The sequence below is a fragment of the Pelodiscus sinensis genome, chromosome 26 (assembly GCF_052426305.1).
Source record: "Pelodiscus sinensis isolate ZL-2025 chromosome 26, ASM5242630v1, whole genome shotgun sequence".
Classification (NCBI taxonomy): Eukaryota; Metazoa; Chordata; order Testudines; family Trionychidae; genus Pelodiscus; species Pelodiscus sinensis.
In genome coordinates, this window is record NC_143077.1 from 7,926,289 (window position 1) to 7,948,340 (window position 22,052).

Sequence of the window (22,052 nt, forward strand, 5' to 3'; positions counted from 1 at the left end):
CCCCTGGCTGCAGAGGCCAGTTTCTTCCTAGCATGCGTGTCATCATTGCTGGCATTGGTACATGCCCCAGTGCCACCGCTAGACCTCCGCCCTTTACCCACATGCAGCCTAAACCAGTGTCCAGGGGTAACCCACACACCCAGCTGCTCTGCAAGACGTCTTGCCCAACCTCCTTGCCCTGGTAACCAACCCCGCTGCTTGGCACTCGGCACCACTGCCCACGTCCAGCACCTCTGATTGCGCGTGGGGGACACAGCCATCCAGCCTCACTCGCTGCTCTTCTCGGCCCTCTGCCAGGGCTGTCCCTACCCCCGCAAGACCTTGAGGCTCACTGGCCCCTGCTAAGGGAGGTGTCCCTTGCTAAACATTTCCCCTGGAGATACTGTTTAGTGGTGCACAAGCGAGAGAGCCCGTTTAAGCCCTGCCCACGCCCACCCTGCAGCACAAGAAAAAGCTGCAAGTGAGAGGTTTTGAAGGGCAGAGCTCTGGATTTTGCCACTCTTTCCGTCAAAGTGTGCAAAATCCAACCCCTCTGAAAAGCCAGATGCTTGTTTAGATCGCTGGCATTAGGTGCCCAAGCCTGAAAACTCCATTCTGCATTTTCCACCCGTGTTCTAGAGGTGAACAGGAGGGCCAGCTTCAAAACTTCCCATCCAAACAGGGCTTTGGACAAAAAACTGGGGGTCTGACAACCTGAATTTTTTCACAAAAAGTGTCTGTTCCCCCTCCTCTGAAAATCAAATTTTCATCTAAAGCTTTTTGGCTGAAAATTCTCAGCTTGTTGAAAAGCAGTTGACATTTTTCCATGGAAAATTCATCCACCACAGAATGTTTGTTTTCAGCAGAATTTTCCAGACAGGGAATATTTTTGGGCCAACTCTAGCTGGTAGCATTTTAAGAGACAGCATCTGGATCATCAGAAATCGGGAGCAAGTAGTTGAGAGGAGCACCTCAAAGGAGAAATATAAATAAATCCAAGTAATTGCATCATAACAGCCAGTTGCCAGAACAGCAGAACTAGAAGGGCATAAAACCATGTTGTGAGAACCTCACAATCCCAACTGGTTGGTCAGGCACTTCATTGCTATTTACCCTAAGTGTCCTGCAATTTTCTGTGCCATCTGCCTCCATACCAGCTCTCTGTCCACAGTACCTTAGCGATAGCCCCAAAGGAAACAGTTAACAGATCCCTCTGCCCTGAATCCTTCCAGAGGTTTTTTTTTAAACTGTTTTTTGTCTTCACCCATTCCAGAGGAATACCCAAGACAGACTCAAAAGCATCCACTACACATTTTTCAAAACTCTCTGCAAAACAGTCTGGGGGACTCTTCAAAGCTGCTCACTTGAAATGTGGCCCAAAATCAAGGACAACTTTCCTTCCATCAAAAAACCCCAAACTAACACACGCACTGCTGCCCCCGTTCAAGGGCATGAAAGCAATTTGCATAATCACTGAGGACAGGCAGGAAAAGTTGAATCTTAGGTTTCCATTTCCCAGCTCAAGCTGAGAGAAATGAAACTGAAAGCAGATGCTTTTATCTGGGCTGGGCAAGGTCAAAAAACACTGTTTAAAAACAAGTTCGGGGCGGGTTTGTGGCAGAGGGATCTGAAAGCTGTTTCCTTCAGCACTCTCATTGCTACTGCACAATCGCAGGAGAGCTGGGATGAAGGAGGATAGTACAGAAAACTTGCAGGGCAGTTAGGTTGTGGCAACTAAGTGCCTTGACGTTAATGATACAGTTGAACCTGAAGGTTAGGAACACCTCGGGAACGGAGGTGGGGGATAACACTGAAATGTTTGTAACTGAACAAAATAGTATGGTTGTTCTTTCAACAGTTTACAATGGAACAGCGACAATACAGCTTTGAAACTTTACTGTGCAGAAGAAAAATGCTGTCCTCCCCCCTTTTTTTAAAGTAGCTTCTGTTTGACACAGTAGTGTATTGTATTTGCCCCCATCTCCTTACTGCTGCCTGATTGCCTACTTCTGGTTCCAAACCAGGTGTGTGGTTGACTGCGTTTCATAACTCTGGTGTTTGTAACTCTGAGGTTCTCCTGTATCCGGTTTCTTAATTAGGAGTGCGGCTAAGCAAGCAAAGGAAACCAGTGTGACGGCGCATTGGGGTTCCCCCGTCTCCTGCACCCCGAAATGGCACCAACAGACTGCACCAGCCGGTGGAATAGAGGAAGTTTATTGCCTCTCCAGGATACAGCACAGCACAGATGTAATCTGGTCACAGAGCTGGGCTAGGATGCCTCAGGCCCCCTTGAGATGGGGGAGACTGGGCCCCTAAACTCCAGCCCCTTTCCCTAGGCTGTCTCCTCCATGCTCTCAGACAGCAACTCACTAACTCCATTCCAGCCCTGCCCCCCAGCCAGGGCAGCATTCCACCTTCCTTTGTTCCTCTCCATGGGGGGTGTCTGGCCATACTGGTTTGCATAGTGACTCATCCTGTTTTGCTGGGTCCTGGTACCCACGGCAGCCAGTGGGGTTACCCCAGAGCCAGCAGCATAGAAACCAGCCAGGTACCCCCACTATGTCACAACCAGATTTAAGGGGAGCTTTCTAACAGGGAGGTTACTTTGTTGGGAGCCCTCTTTCCACATCTGTTGTAAATATTGACTGCTCCAGGAGAGCCTCTCTTGGAGACAGGGTTGGCAGAATTAAATCATTTAGCAGCTCATATTGTTTGAAATGTATTTATTTAAATGGTCACAATCAGGGGCGGATTGGCCCGGTGGGATACCGGGAATTTCCCAGTGGGCCGTGGTATCCACCCGTGACGGGCTGCTGTTGCCTCGCACTCCGAGCGGCTCTGCGTCCTTGCTGTATGTGGCACACGGAGCCTGACCCGCCACTTGTGCTGCGTGCCAGATGTGACGCAGGGAAAAGGGGCGGGGCTTGAGAGGCACGCAGGGTGACATCATGGGAGGGCCATTCCCAGGCTTATTTTGATTGCCAGTCTGCTCCTGGTCACAGTTGTGCCAGATTGCGGGTTTTAAGTTTTTATAGATTTAAATTTTCACAGGGGCAAGAAATTATGGGGACAGTCAGAAAACAGAGCTATGGGTGTGTGTGTGTTTGTGCACGCGTGTGTGCGAGAGAGAGAGAGAATAATTATTTAATGGCAGACGACATTGCTATTTGAAAAGTTAAACCCTTATAACTGCTCAGGAAAATTGTTAACATCACGTATCAAAATATACAGAGTAAATTTAAATCAAACCCTGACTTCTCAACAGCTTTTGTCGTACCTGGCCTGCTGTGAACTATAGTTGTTGACGATAATATTTTTGTGGTTGTGTGTAAGAAGAAATCCACTTTTACCAATCAAAATTGAACTCTCCCAAGCCTTCTTAGAAACCCAGGCAAAGTAAAAAATGCTACATCTGGTGGGGAGAACAAAGTAAAATTATGGAACTGCATATTCCTGGGATTTTTTATTTGTTTTTAGCAAACGCCACCTCCCACCATTGCAGGGTAAAGATTAGGCAGGTCTATGCTTATAGGGAACATTGAATGAAGATAACAACTCCAGCTACATTAATTACATAGCTGGAGTCCATGTACCTTGTTTCACGTTTCTCTGACATCCCCACAGCAGGAGGCCAACAGGAGCAAATGCCTCCATCAGCTTTCCTTACTCCTCGCCTAAGCAGGAGTGCCAGCTGCCAACAGGGGCACCCTCTGAGTTTGATTTAGCGAGTCTTAAATAGACCCACTAAATTGAACTCCGGAAGATTGATTGCAGCAGTGGCAATCTTCCATTCGGGAGGATCTTCCATCAGTAGGGAGGATTCCCAAGAAACTGGAGCTGGCACTTCAACCTCATGGGAGAAGGGCATGGATCTGGAGAATTATTGTTTGTTTGTTTGTTTGTTTGTTTGTTTGTTTGTTTGCTTAAAATATGTCTACACCTAGGCTATGTCTAGACTGCAGGCTTCTTTCGAAAGAGGCTCTTTCGAAAGCATCTTTCGAAAGAGCCTCTTTCGAAAGATCGCGTCTAGACTGCAGGCGGATCTTTCGAAAGAGAAATCCGCTTTTTCGAAAGAGAGCACCCAGCGAGTCTGGATGCTCTCTTTCGAAGACGGCCTCTTTACATTGAAGAACGCCTTCTTTCGAAAGAGGAGCTTTCGAAAGAAGGCGTTCTTCCTTGTGAAATGAGGTTTACCGCCATCGAAAGAAAAGCCGCGTTCTTTCGAAATAATTTCGAAAGAACGCGGCTTGAGTCTGGACGCAGGGGAAGTTTTTTCGGGAACCCACTTCTTCAGATGACCGGAGTGTTGGAAATTCATCACTCCGGTCATCTGAAGAAGTGGGCTGTGCCCACAAAAGCTCACGATACCATCTACATCCGTGGTCACCAACCAGTAGATCGCGATCTACCGGTAGATCTCGGAGGCTCTAAGAGTAGCTCTTGAGCCCTCTCTGAACTGCGCACCTGCGCAGTACATTTACATTAGATTTCCTCATTTGAGGAGCAGCTACTCACCGAGCAACAGCACAGGTGAGTAGCTGCGAGGAATGGTGGGATTTTTTTTTTAAAGTAGCAGTATAAGGATTGGGGATAGCAAGTGATGGAGAGGAGAATAGAGGGCGGGGCTTCAAGGAAGGGGCGGGATGGTAGATCTTGGCTTGGTCTGTCATTTAAAAAGTGATCTTGGGTGTAAAAAGGTTGGAGACCACTGATCTACATGTTTTGTTAGTCTATAAAGTGCTACCAGACCTTTTGTTGTGTTTTAAGTTTTTCCTGTTACAAATTAACTCAGCTACCCCTCTGAAGAGTTCGACAATGGCATAGAGAGGATGCTTATTAAGTTTGTGGATGACACAAACCTGGGAGGGGTTGCAAGTGCTTTGGAGAATAAGATTATAATACAAAATGGTCTGGACAAACTGGAGAAATGGTCTAAGGTAAATAGGATGAAATTCAATGACAAATGCAAAGTACTCTCCTTAGGAAGGAACAATCCATTTCACACTTACAGAATGGGATGTGATAGAAATTCATGTTAAAATTCGACACTTGCCAACAAGGACTTAACAAACATTTGAACTATCTCACCCATTACCAAGACAGTTTCCCCAATTATCACCTCTAATACCATTAACTCACAAACATCCCACTCTCCCTACCTCTAATATCATCAATTCACAGACACTTACCTTCCTTCCTCCCCCCCCCCCCGCATCCCCCTCCTGTTCTGCAATGTGATTTGTCCTTTTCATATTTGTTCATTTTTTTAATTGTATCCTTCGGTATATATGGTTGTGACTACTTTCTTCCACTATTTGATCTGAGGAAGTGGGTCTGGCCCACGAAAGCTCATCATCTAATAAACCATCTTGTTAGTCTTTAAAGTGCTACATTGTCCTGCATTTTGCTTCAGAATGGGACGTGACAGTCTAGGAAGGAGTCCTGCACAAAGGGATCCAGGTGTCACAGTGACCCAAAAGCCAACTATGAGTCAACAGTGTGACACTGTGGCAAAACAAACAAACAAGGGCAGAAAGACTCTCCTGTCTCCTTCAGGCTTGCTCCAGAAGGACCTGGCTGCCAGGGAAGCTAGAGGCTTCCTGAGACAGAGCAGAGCTGGGGAGCCCTCACCTGGCCTCACTCCCAGGCTGCAAGTCCTGAGGCTTCTAGGGCTGAGAGGAGGCAGCCAAGACAGCAGAAGGCAGCAGGGTCACATCCCTTGCCTATGATGAGTGGCCATTTAAGGCTGCAGTTTGTCCCTGAGGCAGGGGCTAGAGGACGACTGGCAGTGGGTCACTGAGGCAAGGTGGACAAAGGGGGATGGGGATTGCCTGAGGGGGAGGATCCCAGAGCGTGGGAGCATTGCAGCAGGACAGTACCCAGCGGGGAGGGTGCCATGGTCTGGGAGGGACAGGGTCCTAATGTAAGGTGGCAGAACCATCAACATACAGAGAGCAGCAGGTGAGAGGCCGGCTGGAAGGGGATGCTCCAGCACTGAACTGAGCTGATTCCCCGAGTGTCCAGCAGGAGGCGCCGCAGCAGCGAGGCGCACCATGTTAAAGTTAAGACTGTGTTGTCACTTAGCGTGGGAAGATGGGATCGGCCGCACACGCCCTCGGCCAACGCGTCTGGTGCGGGAGTGCTCTATTCGGCATACTGTGTCTTCTCAAAAATCCCGGAGGGGACAGGTTTGCATGTTGAGGGGAAAGATACAGCCGGCCACCCAGGTAAGACTGGGCACAGAACTGACTCCAAAGCCCTCTCCAAGGGATCTGCTTCTAACAACTTCTGAGGCTCCCAAGGCCCTCTCCACATCAGTTTCGAACTACAATATGTTTGCCCATTTAAATCTTTATTCTTTACTTACACACACACACACACACACACACACACACACACCCCTGAGTAACTCAACAGTCGCTAAGCACACACACACACACACACACACACACACACACACACACACACACACACACCCCTGAGTAACTCAACAGTCACTAAGCAGAAGGCAGAATGCACCTACAAAGCAATTCCCACACCCAGCTTGCTGCTTGGACCCAACTTTGCAGCCGAAGGGTTCCCAGGGTTGGTCAGGGCCTGCGTCTGATACCAGCAGGGTCTTGCGTTGCTTTCATTTTTTCTTAGAGAACCAGGCGCCAACAGCCGCGCCGACGGACCCCAGTGCGGCACCCAGCCCAGTTTGAACACCTGCCGAGAGTCCCACGGCACCTGCAGAAACCAAAAGGAACAGCCGGGCAGGAGCACAGCACGGCCCAGTCCCGATTCTCCCAGAGGAGTGAGTCTGCTCTTAGCAGTGTAAACAGACGGCCGAGATCAGTGGAGTCACTCTGGATCTCCACTAGCATCGCTGAGAATAGAATCTAGCCCAGCGCCACCAGCTAACCCCTGCCTCTGCGGACAAGCGACAGAGCGCCAGCGAAATCTGAGAACTAGCTCGACCTGCTTTCTGCACTGGCATAAGGGACTCTGCTACTTCTCAGTCTCCTTTCCTTCCAAGAGCCGTAGGACTCTCTGGTTTGATCACCTGTTGAGCTGTGCACCTTTGCCTTGGTTCACCTGCATCCCTGCTCAGAGATACGGTGACCCTTGTGCTGTATTTATTACTAGCAGGCTTACCCGGCATTGCCTGGTTCTTCAGGGCCTTGGGTTGTGGGGAGGGAGGAGTGCAGATGGGGGAGGTGCAAGAGTGAGGATGGGGGGAGGGGGTGCTCAGGGCAGGAGGCCCCATCTGGCATGGGCCTTTTCTCTCCCCCGCCCCCTGCCCGCAAGAGCTGGCACCATTCCTTTCGCGAGGTGGAAAATAAATCCTTTGAGCGTTCAAACCCAAACACGTGGGTGAGCTTGAGTTCCTCGGGGAGCGGAGCATGCGCCCCAGTGCCATAGCTCAGGCACAAAGCAGTGTTGGGCTGCGTCCACTCCCCTGGCCTGAATTTCTGATATTTTGAGCTGTGGGCTCAAGAAAGCACCTCCCTCCCGACCCACCCCCGTGGTAATCGGCCGTCAGGTGCTGATACCGGAAGGGCTGGAGCACCAGGGCTTGGCTTGAGTGGACAGTGTAACAGAAGTTAAAAAGCGATACATGGTAAAATACCGAATACACGACGTGATCAATGCTGCTGATTTCAGTAGGACTGGGCCCATGCTAGCCAGACCACCACCGTCATATACATGGGAGTAGAGCATTAAGAACATCGGAACGGCCAGACGGGGTCAGACCAAAGGTCCACCTAGCCCAGTGTCCTGTCTGCTGACAGTGGCCAATGCCAGGTGCCCAGAGGGAATGAACAGAACAGGTGGTTCATCCTGTCGCCCATTCCCGCCTTCTGAGAAACAGACGCTAGGGACACCATCCCTGCCCATCCTGACTAATAGCCACTGATGGACCAACCCTCCATGAATCTATCTAGCTCTTTTTTGAACCCTGTTATAGTCTTGGCCTTCACAGCATCTTGCGGCAAGGAGTTCCACAGGTCAACTGTGCACTGAGGACATCAGCAGGTCCCATGTTAGCAAGATGTTTGGCCAAACAATACAGACTTGGCTCTTCCTTGTAAAGGAAAATCAGGGCTTGTGAGGCAGTGGCAAGATGACTTGCCCATGGGGAATTGTTCGCCAGGTAGGAGAGCTTGTCTGGATGAGGCTTCGCCTCCCGATGCCCCCCGCCCCAGGCTTACCTGCGGATTGCAGCAAGGCCACAAGGCTTCCTGCGGCCACCCCGCCTCCATTGGCAATGGCAGCCACTGACATCATCTTGGCTGCAATGGACCCAGCTACGATGCCAGCGCTAGTAAAGCCTGCTGCCGAGATTGCGACTGGGACTCCAATGACGGCAACTCCTGCCAGAGAGACACGGCCGCGCTAAGCCCAGCGTAGGCCAGAGGGGTGTCACCTTTTGTTCTCAGGACCCCGTTGAAAGCTGTTGGTGCCCTGACCCAATATAATTGGACTGGAGTGTGGGCTCCGGGGTGGGGTGGAGGGTGGGAGCTTTGGGGTATTGGAGGGGGCTCCGGCTTTGTGGGGGTCAGGTCTGGGGCAGGAGGGGCTGACCTCCGGCGGCTCACAGTTAGAGGTGCAGCAGGGAGGCTAAGGCAGCTTCCTGCCCCTCCTCACACCGCAGACCAGGCTGCGCCCCAGAAGCAGGTTCCCAGCCCATGGGAGTGTGGAGCTAGTGCCGGGGGCAGGGGCAGTGCACGGAGCCTTGAGTGTTCTCTTTCCCCTCCCTCCCAGGAGCCAGGCCTGCTGCCGGCCGCTTCTGGGGCGCAGCACAGTCTGTGGTGCCAGGACAGGCAGGTCTAGCCCCCCGCCCCACTGGTCACCTGATCCCCCTGCAGCAACAGGCCCCAGGGTCCAACATTCCACCAGCCGGTGCTGGGTGGCGACCCGGCGTTTGAGAGCCACTGGCTTGTGGCAATGGGAGAAGCCTGCCGGCGTAGCTGCACGTTCCCTCAAGTGCAACAGCAGCACCTCCCTTAGGCTGACTTCAGCCAGAAGAACGTCCACGAACCAGCTCCACGCCCCATAGCTCCCCCAGAGCTGCCTGTCCTCGACTCCCAGGAAGGGCGACAGGGACCCCTGGAGTCGCCAGGGGAGGCAGCTCACCTGGGCAGGCTTGGCTAGGGCACCCCAGGCCTGAAGGGCCTTCATGAGACGCTCTGCAAACTGGGCTCAGCCCCCGCACAGGCGCACACCTGTGTTCAAATGCAGATTTCCAGCCACTCGACCAGTGACTTGTCTTCTACCGGAGCGGCTGCTGACTCGCTGGGACAGAGCGAGGCGCCCCTGCTCCCTACGGGCCAGCACGTTCGCTCTTCGGGACTCTCTGTGCTCCCACTCCACAGGACACCGGCGTGGCAGGGGGAGAAGCCAGGCCACCCCCATGCTCTGGGTGACTAAGGGCTTTGCATTAGCCCCTTACCTACTCCGACAGCTGCTCCGATCACTGCTCTCTTTGCTTTGCTGCTGAGCTCTAGGGAAGAAGAGCGTTTGCATCACTACAAGTTTTGAACAATGCACATGCCGGAGGAAGCCAGCTCCTGGGGCAGCCACCCCCACCGGCCCGGCTTGTGACTGAACGGCTACTAAACTGGCTGCACTTCACTCTGCCACGATTAGCAGCAAGTGCATCCCTGCAAAGCAGGCGCTGGAGGGCACATTTACCCAGCGGATCCACTTTCTGAAGGCATCCTGGGTACTCCTTTTTGGAAGGTCTCTGACCCCAGCCCAGAGGCATCTGGAGCCTGCAGGAGCCGGGAAGGTTGTCGTGGCATGCCAGAAACTGGGGAGCAGGGAAGGGCAGGGGAGGAAAGAAACAGCAAAGGAAGCTCCACCTGCTGCAGAAAAGAGCAGTAGCAGTGGGCTCTGAGCGCTCCTGCGCCCACCCCCCATCAGCATCACTCCGGCGACTTCTATCCTCTACGGCGTTTCAAGTAGATTTGCCTCGGGACTGCCTGTTCGGAGGGACCAAGCGGCCACTCCCCTCGGGTAGCACCAGGGACAAAAGCAACATCCCTTCAGATACCGTCCTCTCGCAATCCCCCCCCTTTAGGGAGACCGAAACGTAGGCAGGGAGGGGGGGGGTGTGGTGTGGGGTGGGGTTGGCCATTCCACAGGACCTGTAAGAAATTTAAATGCGGGGGCAGGGTATGAGGTAGGGGCACAGGGCAGGGGGTTGGGGTGTGGGACGGTGCAGGAGTTAGGGCTGGGGACTGGGGATGCAGGAGTCAAGGCTGGGGGGATGAGGAGGGGGCTCAGGGCAGGGGTGGGATGAGGAGGGGCCTCAGGGCACGAGGTGGGGTGTGTGTGGGGTGGGGTGGGGGGCTGCAGCAGCACTTACTCCATCGCTGACTGGGTTTTCTTTCCTGTTGGCCCGGAGCCAGAGCTGGCGGTGCGCTTTGCGACCTCCCTACCCAACAAGAAAAAAACACTCAGCGACCGGGGTAAGTGGGGCTGCGCTGCCCCCGCCCCGAACTTGCGGTGGAGGGTCCAGGTGGGGGCAGCCCTCCCAGCCAGCACCTCTCACCTGCCAGGCTGCCTGCTTCAGCATCCCAGCCGGGCGGTTTCTTGCCGGAGCGCCGCACCGGGGCGCACCAGCTCCCTTTCACCTCTGGCTGGCACAGAGCGGGTTTCCTTCCAGCTGTGCCAACGCGTTCACCCCACCGCCCGTCTTCTGCTGCGGAAGCGCATCTACACTAGGAGCGGTGTCGGTTTGACACCCCCCCCCCATCTCAGCGCACTCTTCCCAATTCCTTGCGCACCTGCGGGTGGCTGATCACCGGGTGCAGCGGGCTGGTCGGGACTCCGTGTCCGCACTAGCGTGCACCCGGTGGGGTTGGATGCAACCGCTTCTGGGAGCACAGCCCATGGCCCCCTGCGTGGCTACCAACTGCGTCTCCCTTCCCAGGCGTGGCGAGAGGCGGTGCTCCCCACCCGGGGGACCTGAGACGGCAGAGAGCTCAAGCCCGGGACACCCCACGCTCCAGTAAGCCCGCAGCGAGGAGCCTGCACGGGCAAGTCTGGTTTTGTAGCCACTGACAGCCCCGGCGGGAGCCAGCAGGAGCAGCACCAGCACCCCGGGGTGCTCGCAGGAGAATGGCAGCAACGTGTGGAGCTTAAGGAGGCAACTGAGAAGATGAAGGGGCAGAGGTGAAAGGAAGCCGGTGAGCCCCGGTGCGGCGTTCCGGTAAGAAACTGCCCGGCTGGAGCCCCGAGCCGCAGGGGGAGGGAGGAGGCGAGGGGCGCCCCCAGGCTGCCTGCCGGCTGCCAGGCTAGAGGGGCTGGATGGCGGGGGAGGGGTGTCTGGGACTTCCCCTGCCCGGAGTCTCCCGCTGCATTTTCGGGGGGGGGGAGCGGGGGGAGCAGCGGCAGCAAAGGCAGCTCCACCTGCTGCAGAAAAGAGCAGTAGCAGTGGGCTCTGAGCCTCCTGCGCCCACCCCCCATCAGCATCACTCCGGCGCCCTGTGTCCTCTGCGGAGTTTCAAGCACATTTGCCTCGGGACTGTCTGTTCGGAGGGACCAAGCGGCCCCTCCCCTCGGGTAGCGCCGGGGGCAAAAGTAACATCCCTTCAGATACCGTCCTCTCGCAACCCCCCCCCCCCCGCCTTTAGGGAGAGCTAAACGCGGGGGGGGGGGGGGGTTGGCCGTACCACAGTATGCGGGGGCAGGGGTATGAGGTAGGGGCACAGGGCAGGGGGTTGGGGTGCGGGAAGGTGCAGGAGTTAGGGCTGGGGACCGGGGATGCAGGAGTCAAGGCTGGGGGGGATGAGGAGGGACCTCAGAGTAGGGGTGGGATGAGGAGGGGGCTCGGGGCGGGAGGCTGGGGGGTGTGTGTGGGGGGGGGGGCTGCAGCTGCACTTACCCGGTCGCTGAGTGGGTTTTTTCCCCTGTTTGCTGGGGTCTCCCTCCTCTGCCCTCCCCGGGCCGCCGGGAGCCAGGGCTGGCGGTGCGCTCTGCGTCCTCCCTACGCGACAAGAAAAAAACACTCAGCCACCGGGGTAAGTGCGGCTGCCCCCCCCCCCCCGAAATTGCGGCGGAGGGGTTCCGCGTCCGCACTAGCGTGCACCCGGAGGGGTTGGATGCAACCGCTTCTGGGGGCACAGCCCATGGCCCCCTGCGTGGCTACCAACTGCGTCTCCCTTCCCAGCGTGGCGAGAGGCGGTGCTCCCCACCCGGGGGACCTGAGACGGCAGAGAGCTCAAGCCCGGGACACCCCACGCTCCAGTAAGCCCGCAGCGAGGAGCCTGCACGGGTAAGTCTGGGTTTGTAGCCACTGACAGCCCCGGCGGGAGCCAGCAGGAGCAGCACCAGCACCCCGGGGTGCTCGCAGGAGAATGGCAGCAACGTGTGGAGCTTAAGGAGGCAACTCAGAAGATGAAGGGGCAGAGGTGAAAGGAAGCCGGTGAGCCCCGGTGCGGCGTTCCGGTAAGAAACTGCCCGGCTGGAGCCCTGAGCCGCAGGGGGAGGGAGGAGGCGAGGGGGCGCCCCCAGGCTGCCTGCAGGCTGCCAGGCTAGAGGGGCTGGATGGCGGGGGAGGGGTGTCTGGGACTTCCCCTGCCCGGAGTCTCCTGCTGCATTTTCGGAGGGGGGGGGGCAGCGGCAGCAAGGGGGGGCGGAGGCTGCAGCTGCACTTACCTCGGCGCTGAGTGGGTTTGTTTTGCTGTTTGCTGGGTCCCTCCTCTGCCCTCCCCGGGCCGGGAGCCAGAGCTGGCGGTGCGCTCTGCGACCTCCCTACCCGACAAGAAAAAAAAAAATCAGCGACCGGGGTAAGTGGGGCTGCGCTGCCCCCGCCCCGAACTTGCGGTGGAGGGTCCAGGCGGGCGCAGCCCTCCCAGCCAGCACCTCTCACCTGCCAGGCTGCCTGCTTCAGCATCCCAGCCGGGCGGTTTCTTGCCGGAGCGCCGCACCGGGGCGCACCAGCTTCCTTTCACCTCTGGCTGGCACAGAGCGGGTTTCCTTCCAGCTGTCCCAACGCGTTCACCCCACCGCCCGTCTTCTGCTGCGGAAGCGCATCTACACTAGGAGCGGTGTCGGTTTGACACCCCCCCCCATCTCAGCGCACTCTTCCCAATTCCTTGCGCACCTGCGGGTGGCTGGTCACCGGGTGCAGCGGGCTGGTCGGGACTCCGTGTCCGCACTAGCGTGCACCCGGTGGGGTTGGATGCAACCGCTTCTGGGGGCACAGCCCATGGCCCCCTGCGTGGCTACCAACTGCGTCTCCCTTCCCAGCGTGGCGAGAGGCGGTGCTCCCCACCCGGGGGACCTGAGACAGCAGAGAGCTCAAGCCTGGAAAACCCCACCGAGGAGCCTGCACGGGCAATGCTGGTTTTGTAGCGCCTCTGACAGCCCCCGGCAGGAGCCAGCAGGAGCAGCACCAGCACCCCAGGGTGCTCGCAGGAGAATGTCAGCAACGTGCAAAGCTACAGGAGGCAACTCAGAAGATGAAGGGGCAGAGGTGAAAGGAAGCCGGTGCGCCCCGGTGCGGCGTTCCGGTAAGAAACTGCCCAGCTTGCCCTGAGCCGCAGGGGGAGGAGGCGAGGGGTGCTCCCAGCTGGGCTCCCTGGCCTGCCAGATTAGAGGGGCTGGATGGCGGGGGAAGGGGTGTCTGGGATTTCCCCGCCTCAATTTCGGGAGGAGGGGGCAGCCCGTTCGCCGAGTGTGTGTTTTTTTCCTTTTGGTTGGGTAGGGAGCGAGGCAAAGCGCAGGGATCGCCCCGGGAGGAGGAGGAGGAAGGCCACAGGCTGCACTTTGCCTTGCTCCCTACCCAACGAAAAGGAGAAAAAAGCCAGCGAGGGAGTAATTGCGGCTGCAGCTCCCCCACCCCCCACCCCACAACCCCTGCTCTGAGCCCCTCATGCACCCAACCGTGACACCTGCATCCCTGTCACCAGCCCTAACGCCTGCTCCCCCCACCCGAACCCACTGCCCTGCGCCCCTGCATTCCATCCCTCATTTACATTTCTTACAGGTACTGGGGTATGGCCAACAACTCCCCCACCTCAGCCCCGAAGTTGACCTGCCCCCCAGGGGGCTGGGTTGTAAGAAACTGACGTTATTTTCACCCCTGGTTCAAACCCTCCCCCCCCCCAGCTGTTGAATGCCAGAGCACTGAAAGATCCATCGCCCACGTGGTGCTCAGCACTGAGCGCCATGGAGCATGTGACAGAAACTGGGTGTGTTGATGGGACACAAGCAGTGAAACTGCACATCCAAATAAGTTCTCTTCCCTGCCCTGCCCTAGTTTGGCTGCACACTCCTGCTGGAGGAGGAGAAAGTGAAAGCTGGAACTTCCTGCTCAGCTGTATGGGTCATTGCTCTTTACTCCCACCTCCCTGCTCATGTCACCCCCATCCCCATAACAAGGAATGGGGTGCACATCACCCATAGGCATGGCCAGCAAGGGGACCTACTGTGCTTTGGCTTTTGTTCTGGTTCCTCCTCTGTGTCCCTCTCAGGCTGTGGAGGCTCTCCAGCAGGTGCCAGGTCAGCACAGCGTGGTTTACCCGCCAGGTCATCCATCTGTGGATCAGAAACTGGAAGTGGCCTCGGATGGTCCCTGCATTGCCAGCATGACCAGGCTGTTGACTTCAGGACAGGGCCATGTGAATGGGGAGTAAAAGGAGGCCAGTGAGGAGGGTCCAGCAGGATTGGGGGAAGGCATGAGAGGGCTAGAAGAATCATTGGGGGTTTGGAATGGCTGCCATATGAGGAGAGATTTAAAAGATTGGGACTTCTCTTAGAAAAGAGGAGACTAAAGGGAGATATGACAGAGGTCTATAAAATCATGGCTGGTGTGGAAAAAGTGAATAAGGAAAAGTTATTTACTTGTTCCCATAACATAAGAACGAAGGGTCACCAAATGACATTAATAGGTAGCAGGTTTAAAACAAACCAAAGGAGGTTTTTCTTCCCACAGAGCACACTCTACCTGTGGAACTCCTTGCCAGAGGATGTTGTGAAGACCAGGACTTTAACAAAGTTCAAAAAAGTGCTAGATAAATTCATGGAAGTTAGGTCCCATCAATACTTATTAACCAGGATGGGCAGGAACGGTGTCCCTAGCCTCTGTTTGTCAGAGGCTGGGAATGGGTGACAGGAGAAGGATCACTTGATGGTTGTCTGTTCCGTTCATTCCCTCTGGGGCACCTGGCATTGGCTACTGTCAGGGGACAGGACACTGGGCTGGATGGACCTTTGGTCTGACCCAGTATGGCCGTTCTTATGGGATTACCTTTGGCGACCCTGGTGTTCTCCTGGGCTCCCCCATGCCACAGGGATCCTGGCTGCCTAGAAACTTCAGAAATGCTACAGATGGACGGCGAGGGTCCTGATTGCTGGTGGATGTTCCTGTTAGAGAAAGGGGCATAGAGATTGTTTCCATTTGTAGCTCAGGGAGGCTCCCCACCCTGGCACTGGGAGCTCAGACCCAGCTCGCTCAGCCCTGGGCAGGACGTCTGATGTGCAGAGAGGCCAACTCTGGAGTCTCCCACTGTCCCTTGGGGGCCAGGGCTGTCCTTAGGATTTATGAGGCCCTACGCAGGATGGTTAAACTGGCGCCCCTCTGCCCCATGGCAGCTGTGGGGAGAAAGATGATTTTTTGGAGATGTGATTTTACAATATTCAATGACATATGAATGAAATCTCTCTCTCTCGCTCGCTCTCTCACTCTCTCTCTCTATATATATATAAAGTTTTCCTGCGGGATGACAGTGACATCACCACATCCTCAGCATCCACAGGCTCCGCCCTCACATGGGCTCCCTGCCTGGACACTGTTCGGGGACCGGCAAAGCTGCCTGGCAGCCCAGCCTGGGCAGAATCTGCCTCAGCTCTGGCCATGGCCTTTCGGGTGGTGCAAGGCCCACTGGCATCGGGAACAGAGGCAGGCTCCCACGACACGTCACCAGGACTTGCTCCAGGGCCGCTCACTTGTACCGCTGTTGTTCTTGGCACTCACGGGTCCCAGCCGCCCGCCACCCCCTCCTCTGCTGCGCCCCGAGGGCTGTGTCCTGAGTCCAGCGCTGCGTCGCCCCAGTGAGACCAGCCCTGGCTTCCTGTTGCGAGGGGGGAACCCTGAACCTCACTGCATGGGGAAGAAGCATTTCCCACCCCCCTCCCTGGGTGGGGAAACAGCAGCACCCTGTCTGGAGGCTTTCCCTGCGCTCCTATTGGCCAGAATCCAGACAATGGGAGCAGTGGGAGGCCAACGTTGGTGCTGGCATGGGCCTCAAAGACTAATAAGTGCCCCCCACCCCCTCATGCCAGCCCCTGCACTCCCACCCCCCTCACCAAGACCCCACCCCCAGCCCACTCCTGCCCCCTTCCCCCACCTGACACCTCGCCCCCAGCCTGCTCCTGCCCCCTTCCCAGACACCCTGCCCCCAGCTGCTACTGCCCCTTGCCTCCAGCCCATTCCTGCCTCCTCTTCCTGGCCAGAGACCCTGCCCCCATCCTGCTCCTGCCCCCTCCCTCCTGCCCAGACTAGGGATGTTAGCAAGTAGTCGACTAGAGCATTGATTATTTGCTCCCCCCCCCCGCCCCTTTGCTGCCTCTAAGACAAGCAGCAAAGAGGGTGGAAACAGGAGCTGCTGCTGTGGGGGGCCAGCTTAAAAGCCGGTTTTCCCCAGCACTGTGTCTGCAGTGCCGGTCCTGCCCCTCCACCCTCCCCCCCCCCCCCCCCCGGCCAACACATCAATCAGAGGCAGCAGAGGGGATTAAGGGAGGCTGCTCCGGCAGCTGCCCCTGTTCACTGTGGCTCAGGCTGGCTGTGCGCAGGGGCTGCTCCGGCAGCAGTCCCTGTCCATGGCCAGCCCTGTCCGCCGTGAACAGAGACTGCTGGACTCAGCGCAAGCCGGGACCGTGCCGTCCCAGCTCGCACTGATCTGGCACCTCTGCATCTTAAATGTAGTAAGAGCCCGGCAGACGTGGCGCACCCAGGGGTGGAAATCAGCGGGGGAGCCCTGGTTTGTGGCTCCAGCAAGAGCTGGCTGAGCTGTGGCAAAAGCCAGCAGGGAGCTATTGAAAGAGCCGGCAGGGACCCAGGTTGCAACCAGACAGGACCTGTTAGTTTCACCACTGGGTGCAGCCAATGCAAGGCAGAACTGGATTCGATTTAAAATAGTCTCCTTTGCAAGCAGGATTGCTTGAAATATTCCCCAGCTCCAGATGGAATTAACTAAGCCACTTGATGATCATTGCAAATATCACTTACCTTCCCCCTAGTGCAGCCTGTCACCAAGGAGAAAACACTTCAGCTGGTACAGGGAGCCCAACTTCCTGGAGTCCACTTTTATATAGGTGGCTACTGACAAAGGAACGCAACCCAGCCCAAGGCAAAGTAATCATTAGGGAACACTGTCCCTTTAACTCCCCTGTGCTGTGCACAGAATTATCAGGACTCATTTATCATTAACATCCTTAGTGCACAAAACCACCCACCATGCTCAAACTTTTCTCCCTGTGACCAGATGGTATAATCCAGATACTTTCTGATCAGCTGTTTAATTCCACCCTGCCAAGATTGGGCACTAGAGTGAGTGATTAAGGGAGCAGCTGTATGAGGTGCAAAGGTGGCCTGCAAAGTGAAAAGGCACACAATGCTTTGGTTTTGTTCTTTATGGCAGATGAAAAAGCCTAAGAGGGTTACAAATTCTGCATGGTTTGTTTTTAATGTTAGAAACTAAGGTCTTATTTAGCCCATGTGCAACTTTAGAATGAATGAAATGGTACCCGCGCAAGAGGGCAAACCTTTAGCAATTGAGAGGGGAAAAGATTTCGAGTAAGACTTTGATATTAATTCTCCATTTAACTCTATTGCCCAATAAACACTTTGGAGAAAGGACCTCTTTAAAGATCTGTGCACCCACCTCTTCAGTTAATCACAGGCTGCAACCCAACTCGTCCAGCATCCTGTTTCCAACAGCAGCCAGCACCAGATTATTCAGAGAAAGATACAAGAAACCTATAGCAGGCCGATGTGGGAAGTTCTCATCCTAAACCCTGTTAGAGACTGGCTTGAGCCCTGACAAAAGAGGTTTTCTTATCAAAATTCTCTGTTTGCTGTTTCAGAGGCATGGCTTGAGAGGAAGGAATGAGCTCCACTCCTGCCCACAGACGGCATTTGCAAGGGACACCTCCTCGGTAGCAGCAGGCGCATGAACTGGGGCACATTGCTCAGCTGGTCCCTTCCCCAGCCCTGGGCACATGACTCACCCGCATGCCTGGCCAGGCTGGAACAAGGAGCTTTAAGGCAGCTGCAGAAGCTTGTTGGTTTTTTTTAATTGCACAGGGTGGAATTCCGCGGCCCTGGAAGCCAAGGGAAGCAGTGAGGGATCAAACCCGTATTGGCGTGACTGTATTTGAGCATCCACACAGGATGAAAAGCTTTGGCTTGATGGCTAGTTCTGGAGATTTGTTGTTATCCATATAAACGTCCAATCCTCTTTTGTGAGGGTTCTGGTCTCAACAACCTCCTGTAGCAGTGAGTTCCACAGCTCATGAGTTGAATACCAGCCAAGAGGAAGCTCCCTGCATATATTTCTCAGAGCCCCTGGGAATATTCCAGAAATACCAACACAGCTATTCTTGACACGGCTGATATTCCTGAGGTTAAAAACAAAACACAGTCAGAGGGGTTGGGGAGAAGCCGCTGAGGTCCTCTCTATCCACCGTAAAGACTCAAAAAAGGGACCCAAACCAAACTTTGAAGATCTCTTTGCAGGTCACAACAAAATGCGTCTCTAGAGCTTTCCCTGTTTGAGATCCTGAGTAAACCAAATCCCCAGGTCAAAAGCTGAAGCCAGCTACTAGCCCTGACCCTGCATATACCCCTCAACGGTTACCTGCACAAAACTTCTCCATCACTCTCACCTTCTAGAGACTCACAGCTTCACCCAGCTCCTAGCGTTCTAGGTGTAGCCCTGTTAATGTAAATACCCAGGATGCTTCGGGGCAGTTGCCCCAGGCCCCACATTTTGGGCGGGGGGGGGCCGGTGGCAGTTGCCTCAACCGTCCTCTGGACAGGGCCAGCGGATTAGCTGGGGGCCTTGGCATGGGATGGAGCAGGGTTTGCTCCCCCCCCTCCACGCTCATGGAAATGGCAAGAGCCGGAGTGGCCCGACAGCCTGCTCTGCCCATTGACCTCTCCCAGCCTGCTGCGCTCGCTCGGCTTCTCTGTAGCATCAGGTAGCGGAGTGCCACGGCCCCTGGGCGTTCTGCTTCCCGCTGCCCTGGTGAAGCAAAGAGCTGGGGGAGGGGGGGCGTGCAGTGGTACAGGCTGCCGGGTTACTCCAGCTCCCTCCACTGCGATAGGAAGGGGTCAAGGGGGCGGAGCGGGGCTGGGAAGGGGCACATCAGAAGCAGAACAGGGGCATGGCTGGGGAAGGTGTGGAGTGGGGTAGAGAAGAGGCGTGGTAGAGGCGTGGGCAAGACCTGCAGCGGGGTGGGGGGTAGGGAGGGATCCTCCCAGACACCATCCCTGGGAGGTTGCTCCAGGACCCGTGCTCCACACTGAAAATACCCGCCCCCCCCCCCAATTCCAAGGGCTCAGAGCATAACTTCCTGTGGGTTTGTGGGACATTTTACCCGTGAAAGAGCCTTACACCGTAACATCCTCAATTTATTTGTTAACCAATACCAAGCGCGCAGAATACGCCTGCTAATACGCACCGTGCCTGGCTCACCAACCCTGACGAAGGCAGGCGAACGTCCCCTGTCGGCCAGGCAAGGTCAGTCTGGTCTGGATTCTGCATGTCACGGTCATCCAGAGGATTCTTGGCAGCTCTGGTCCTACCTAGGCTGTGTCTTAGGGGTGAGTTCTTCCAGCTCTTCCCGTCTTACTGGTCTTTCTTTTCCTTCCCGCTGGTCTCCTTCTTGGACGTTGAACCACAATTTATATAATCGGACTTGAGGCCTGCTTAGCTTTCCCTTAACCCATGGGTTCCCATACTGGAAGGCATGCCCCCGTGGGGGAGCACGAGGCAACCCAGCCTCCCCCCGCCCATCAAGTTTTGCTGCCCTGGTCAGTTTCTTTTTTTTTTTTTCTTCAACAAGTTTTGCTGCTATGTGGGGGGAGGCGAGGTGTGAGGGGTTCTCAGAAATCAAAAAGGGGGCGTGATGCCAAAAAGTCTGGGAACCCCTGCGGGCTTCACCAAGGACTGTGCTGAAATTTTACTAACTGATCCTAAGAGACTGTAACAGAATGATCCAACCAATCACACCCTCCTGCCTTCACTGATTCACACCCAGCAAAATTATTGAGAAGTGGTTTCTTGCCAGGCCCTGAGTTTTCTTTAACCATCCTGAGATCTGCTTCTTTCTCTAGTGAGGCTGGGCACCAGGACAGGGCCTCCTTTTTGAACAGCCTGGAAGTGCTGGGATTTTAATGCCGTTGAGACGGAAAGTGAGGCTGTGACTCCCTCCTTTATGGCTAACGGCCGCTGCTCTTTCAATCTGGCTGCGGAGGAAGGCTTTGAGCTTTAGGCCTTCCAGTAGGGTTACAGGAAAAGGCCGTATCCTGACGCCACATAGATCTAGCTTTGGGAGGGCATCCCAGAGGGATGGTCCTTTGGCGAAGGGGGAGATGTTTCTCCTGATGCCTCTGGGAGCTCCTGGCTTCCTGCTGTCCCACCCCGGGAATACCCTGGATCCTATTAAACTACCCAGAGGCCCCCAAGCTGCCCCAGTCGGCTGCGTCTCATTCTTCCCGGAGGACCCGTGTCCATCGCATGCCGCCCACACACGCTGTCCATCGCCTGGGGCCGAGGCGGGGAGGCTGGTGCATGCGCCACCGCAGCTGGTTGAAGGGGACCAAATCCATTTCCAGGTTGATCTGGTTCCTTTTTACCAGCCCCAGGGACGCACTCTCTCCCGGGCCAGTCCCGCGTCGGGGGTTGCGTCCTCCCGAGAGGCGTGTGAGCCCATCGTCTTCCTCCTGTGGGTGGGGGTGGGGGCAGACCCCGCTCTCAGGCCGTGCCTGCAGGCTGTGAGCACCCCAGCCCAAAGATACATACTTCTTAACATTCCATAACGCCAGCTGACTCCCTATGGGCATATGAAGAAGTATGTAGGGTTGGGAGGGAAGGGCAGCTCCTCCAGGTCAGGTACCCGGAAGCCCCCACGGGTGCTTGGTTGGCTGCCATCACCCCCCGGAGCTGGGTGAGTCGGGCCTCCAGCTGCGCGGGCAGGGCGGGATGTGTGAGAAGACCTTTTGCTGAGGGCCCATGGGGCAAACCCGGCGTGTACCAGCTCCCTGCGGCAGGCCCGCCAGCCAGGTTCAGCACCTACCATCATCTCATGGCTGCCTTCCGGTGATCCTCCTGGACTGGGCAAACCTCGTCTCGGGGAAACTCCAAGGCTGCTCCCAGGTCCCTTGGGAGGCCCACTCTGGACCCTGAAAAGGGAATGCACCAAAGCGGCAGCGTTAGAAGCTGGGGGGAGGCGGGAGAGGGGGCGCGATGCCCTCGCCATGTTCTGTGACAATCCCTTGGGCAGGAGGTGAGCTAGGAGCGCCTGATGGCTGAGCTACCCCAGTACCCTTGGGGAGTTCAGCTGTGACTCCTGCTGGATTTTGGAATTAAGAAACCACAAATAACCAACATAAAGTGCCCCGCTCCAGACTCCCCCCAAAGTATTTGGGGTTAGGGAGCCCCGCTGTGCCAATTTTGTTCATTCCTCATTCCCATTCTCCATCCCGTGCTCCTTTCTGCCTGCCCACCCAAGGCCAGCCCCTGCCCCTCCTTGTGCCTCAGTTTCTCTATCTGGAGGATCCGTTTTCTCTCTGTCCCAAGTGGCATTTTGTGTGGAAATGGGTGAAGGGTGGGATCACATGAGAGGGTGTTCCCTCCCTCTGGGGCATCTGGCATTGGCCACTGTCAGCAGACCAGATACTGGGCTAGATGGACCTTTGGTCTGACCCAGTGTGGCCGCTTTGATGTGCTTATGTTCATTCCATGTTTGCAAAGCATTCTGGGATGCTCTGTTGGCAGGTGGTGTAGAAATGCAAAGCAGTTCTACAGTTCGGCTGCTGCAGTGTGTGTTTCTGTGCATGCACACAGGTGTGT

General features: G+C 55.8%; 1 protein-coding gene and 1 long non-coding RNA gene across 12 annotated transcripts; one reads left to right on the top strand and one right to left on the bottom strand.

The window, feature by feature from the left end:
* Positions 1 to 6,431: 6,431 nt before the first annotated feature.
* On the bottom strand, positions 6,432 to 18,343 carry LOC142819897 (uncharacterized). Of its 9 annotated transcripts, none has more exons than XM_089773450.1 (11): positions 18,205 to 18,343; positions 15,224 to 15,339; positions 14,403 to 14,511; positions 12,842 to 12,991; positions 12,628 to 12,723; positions 11,855 to 11,956; positions 10,520 to 10,669; positions 10,334 to 10,402; positions 9,416 to 9,466; positions 8,175 to 8,336; positions 6,432 to 6,708 (listed from the first exon to the last, which is right to left on the bottom strand). In XM_089773450.1, exons 2-11 carry the CDS (start codon positions 15,257 to 15,259, stop codon positions 6,611 to 6,613), a joined length of 1,023 nt encoding a protein of 340 aa, XP_089629576.1. In that variant the 5' UTR covers positions 15,260 to 15,339; positions 18,205 to 18,343; the 3' UTR covers positions 6,432 to 6,610. The 9 variants fall into 9 exon arrangements, with proteins under 9 accessions (XP_089629576.1, XP_089629577.1, XP_089629575.1 ...); XM_089773451.1 differs by lacking the exon at positions 18,205 to 18,343 and adding an exon at positions 17,204 to 18,062 and having other exon boundaries at positions 11,855 to 11,894; positions 12,665 to 12,723; XM_089773449.1 differs by lacking the exon at positions 18,205 to 18,343 and adding an exon at positions 17,204 to 18,062.
* Positions 10,785 to 18,200, top strand: LOC142819899 (uncharacterized). Of its 3 annotated transcripts, none has more exons than XR_012897580.2 (4): positions 10,785 to 11,179; positions 12,140 to 12,417; positions 13,222 to 13,484; positions 18,061 to 18,200. It is a non-coding gene; the product is annotated as an uncharacterized LOC142819899 (long non-coding RNA). The 3 variants fall into 3 exon arrangements; XR_012897581.2 differs by lacking the exon at positions 10,785 to 11,179 and adding an exon at positions 11,847 to 11,990; XR_016347887.1 differs by lacking the exon at positions 10,785 to 11,179 and having other exon boundaries at positions 11,968 to 12,417.
* Positions 18,344 to 22,052: the final 3,709 nt, after the last annotated feature.

Excerpts from the sequence above, each read along its gene's own strand:
- LOC142819897 (XM_089773450.1), bottom strand. The coding sequence starts at position 15,259 with ATGGGGGAGCCCAGGAGAACACCAGGGTCGCCAAAG. Across the intron at positions 8,337-9,415 it reads CGGAGCAGCTGTCGGAGTAG|GAGTTGCCGTCATTGGAGTC; the intron begins GTAAGGGGCTAA and ends TCTCTCTGGCAG. Across the intron at positions 6,709-8,174 it reads GGCCTTGCTGCAATCCGCAG|GTGCCGTGGGACTCTCGGCA; the intron begins GTAAGCCTGGGG and ends TGGTTTCTGCAG.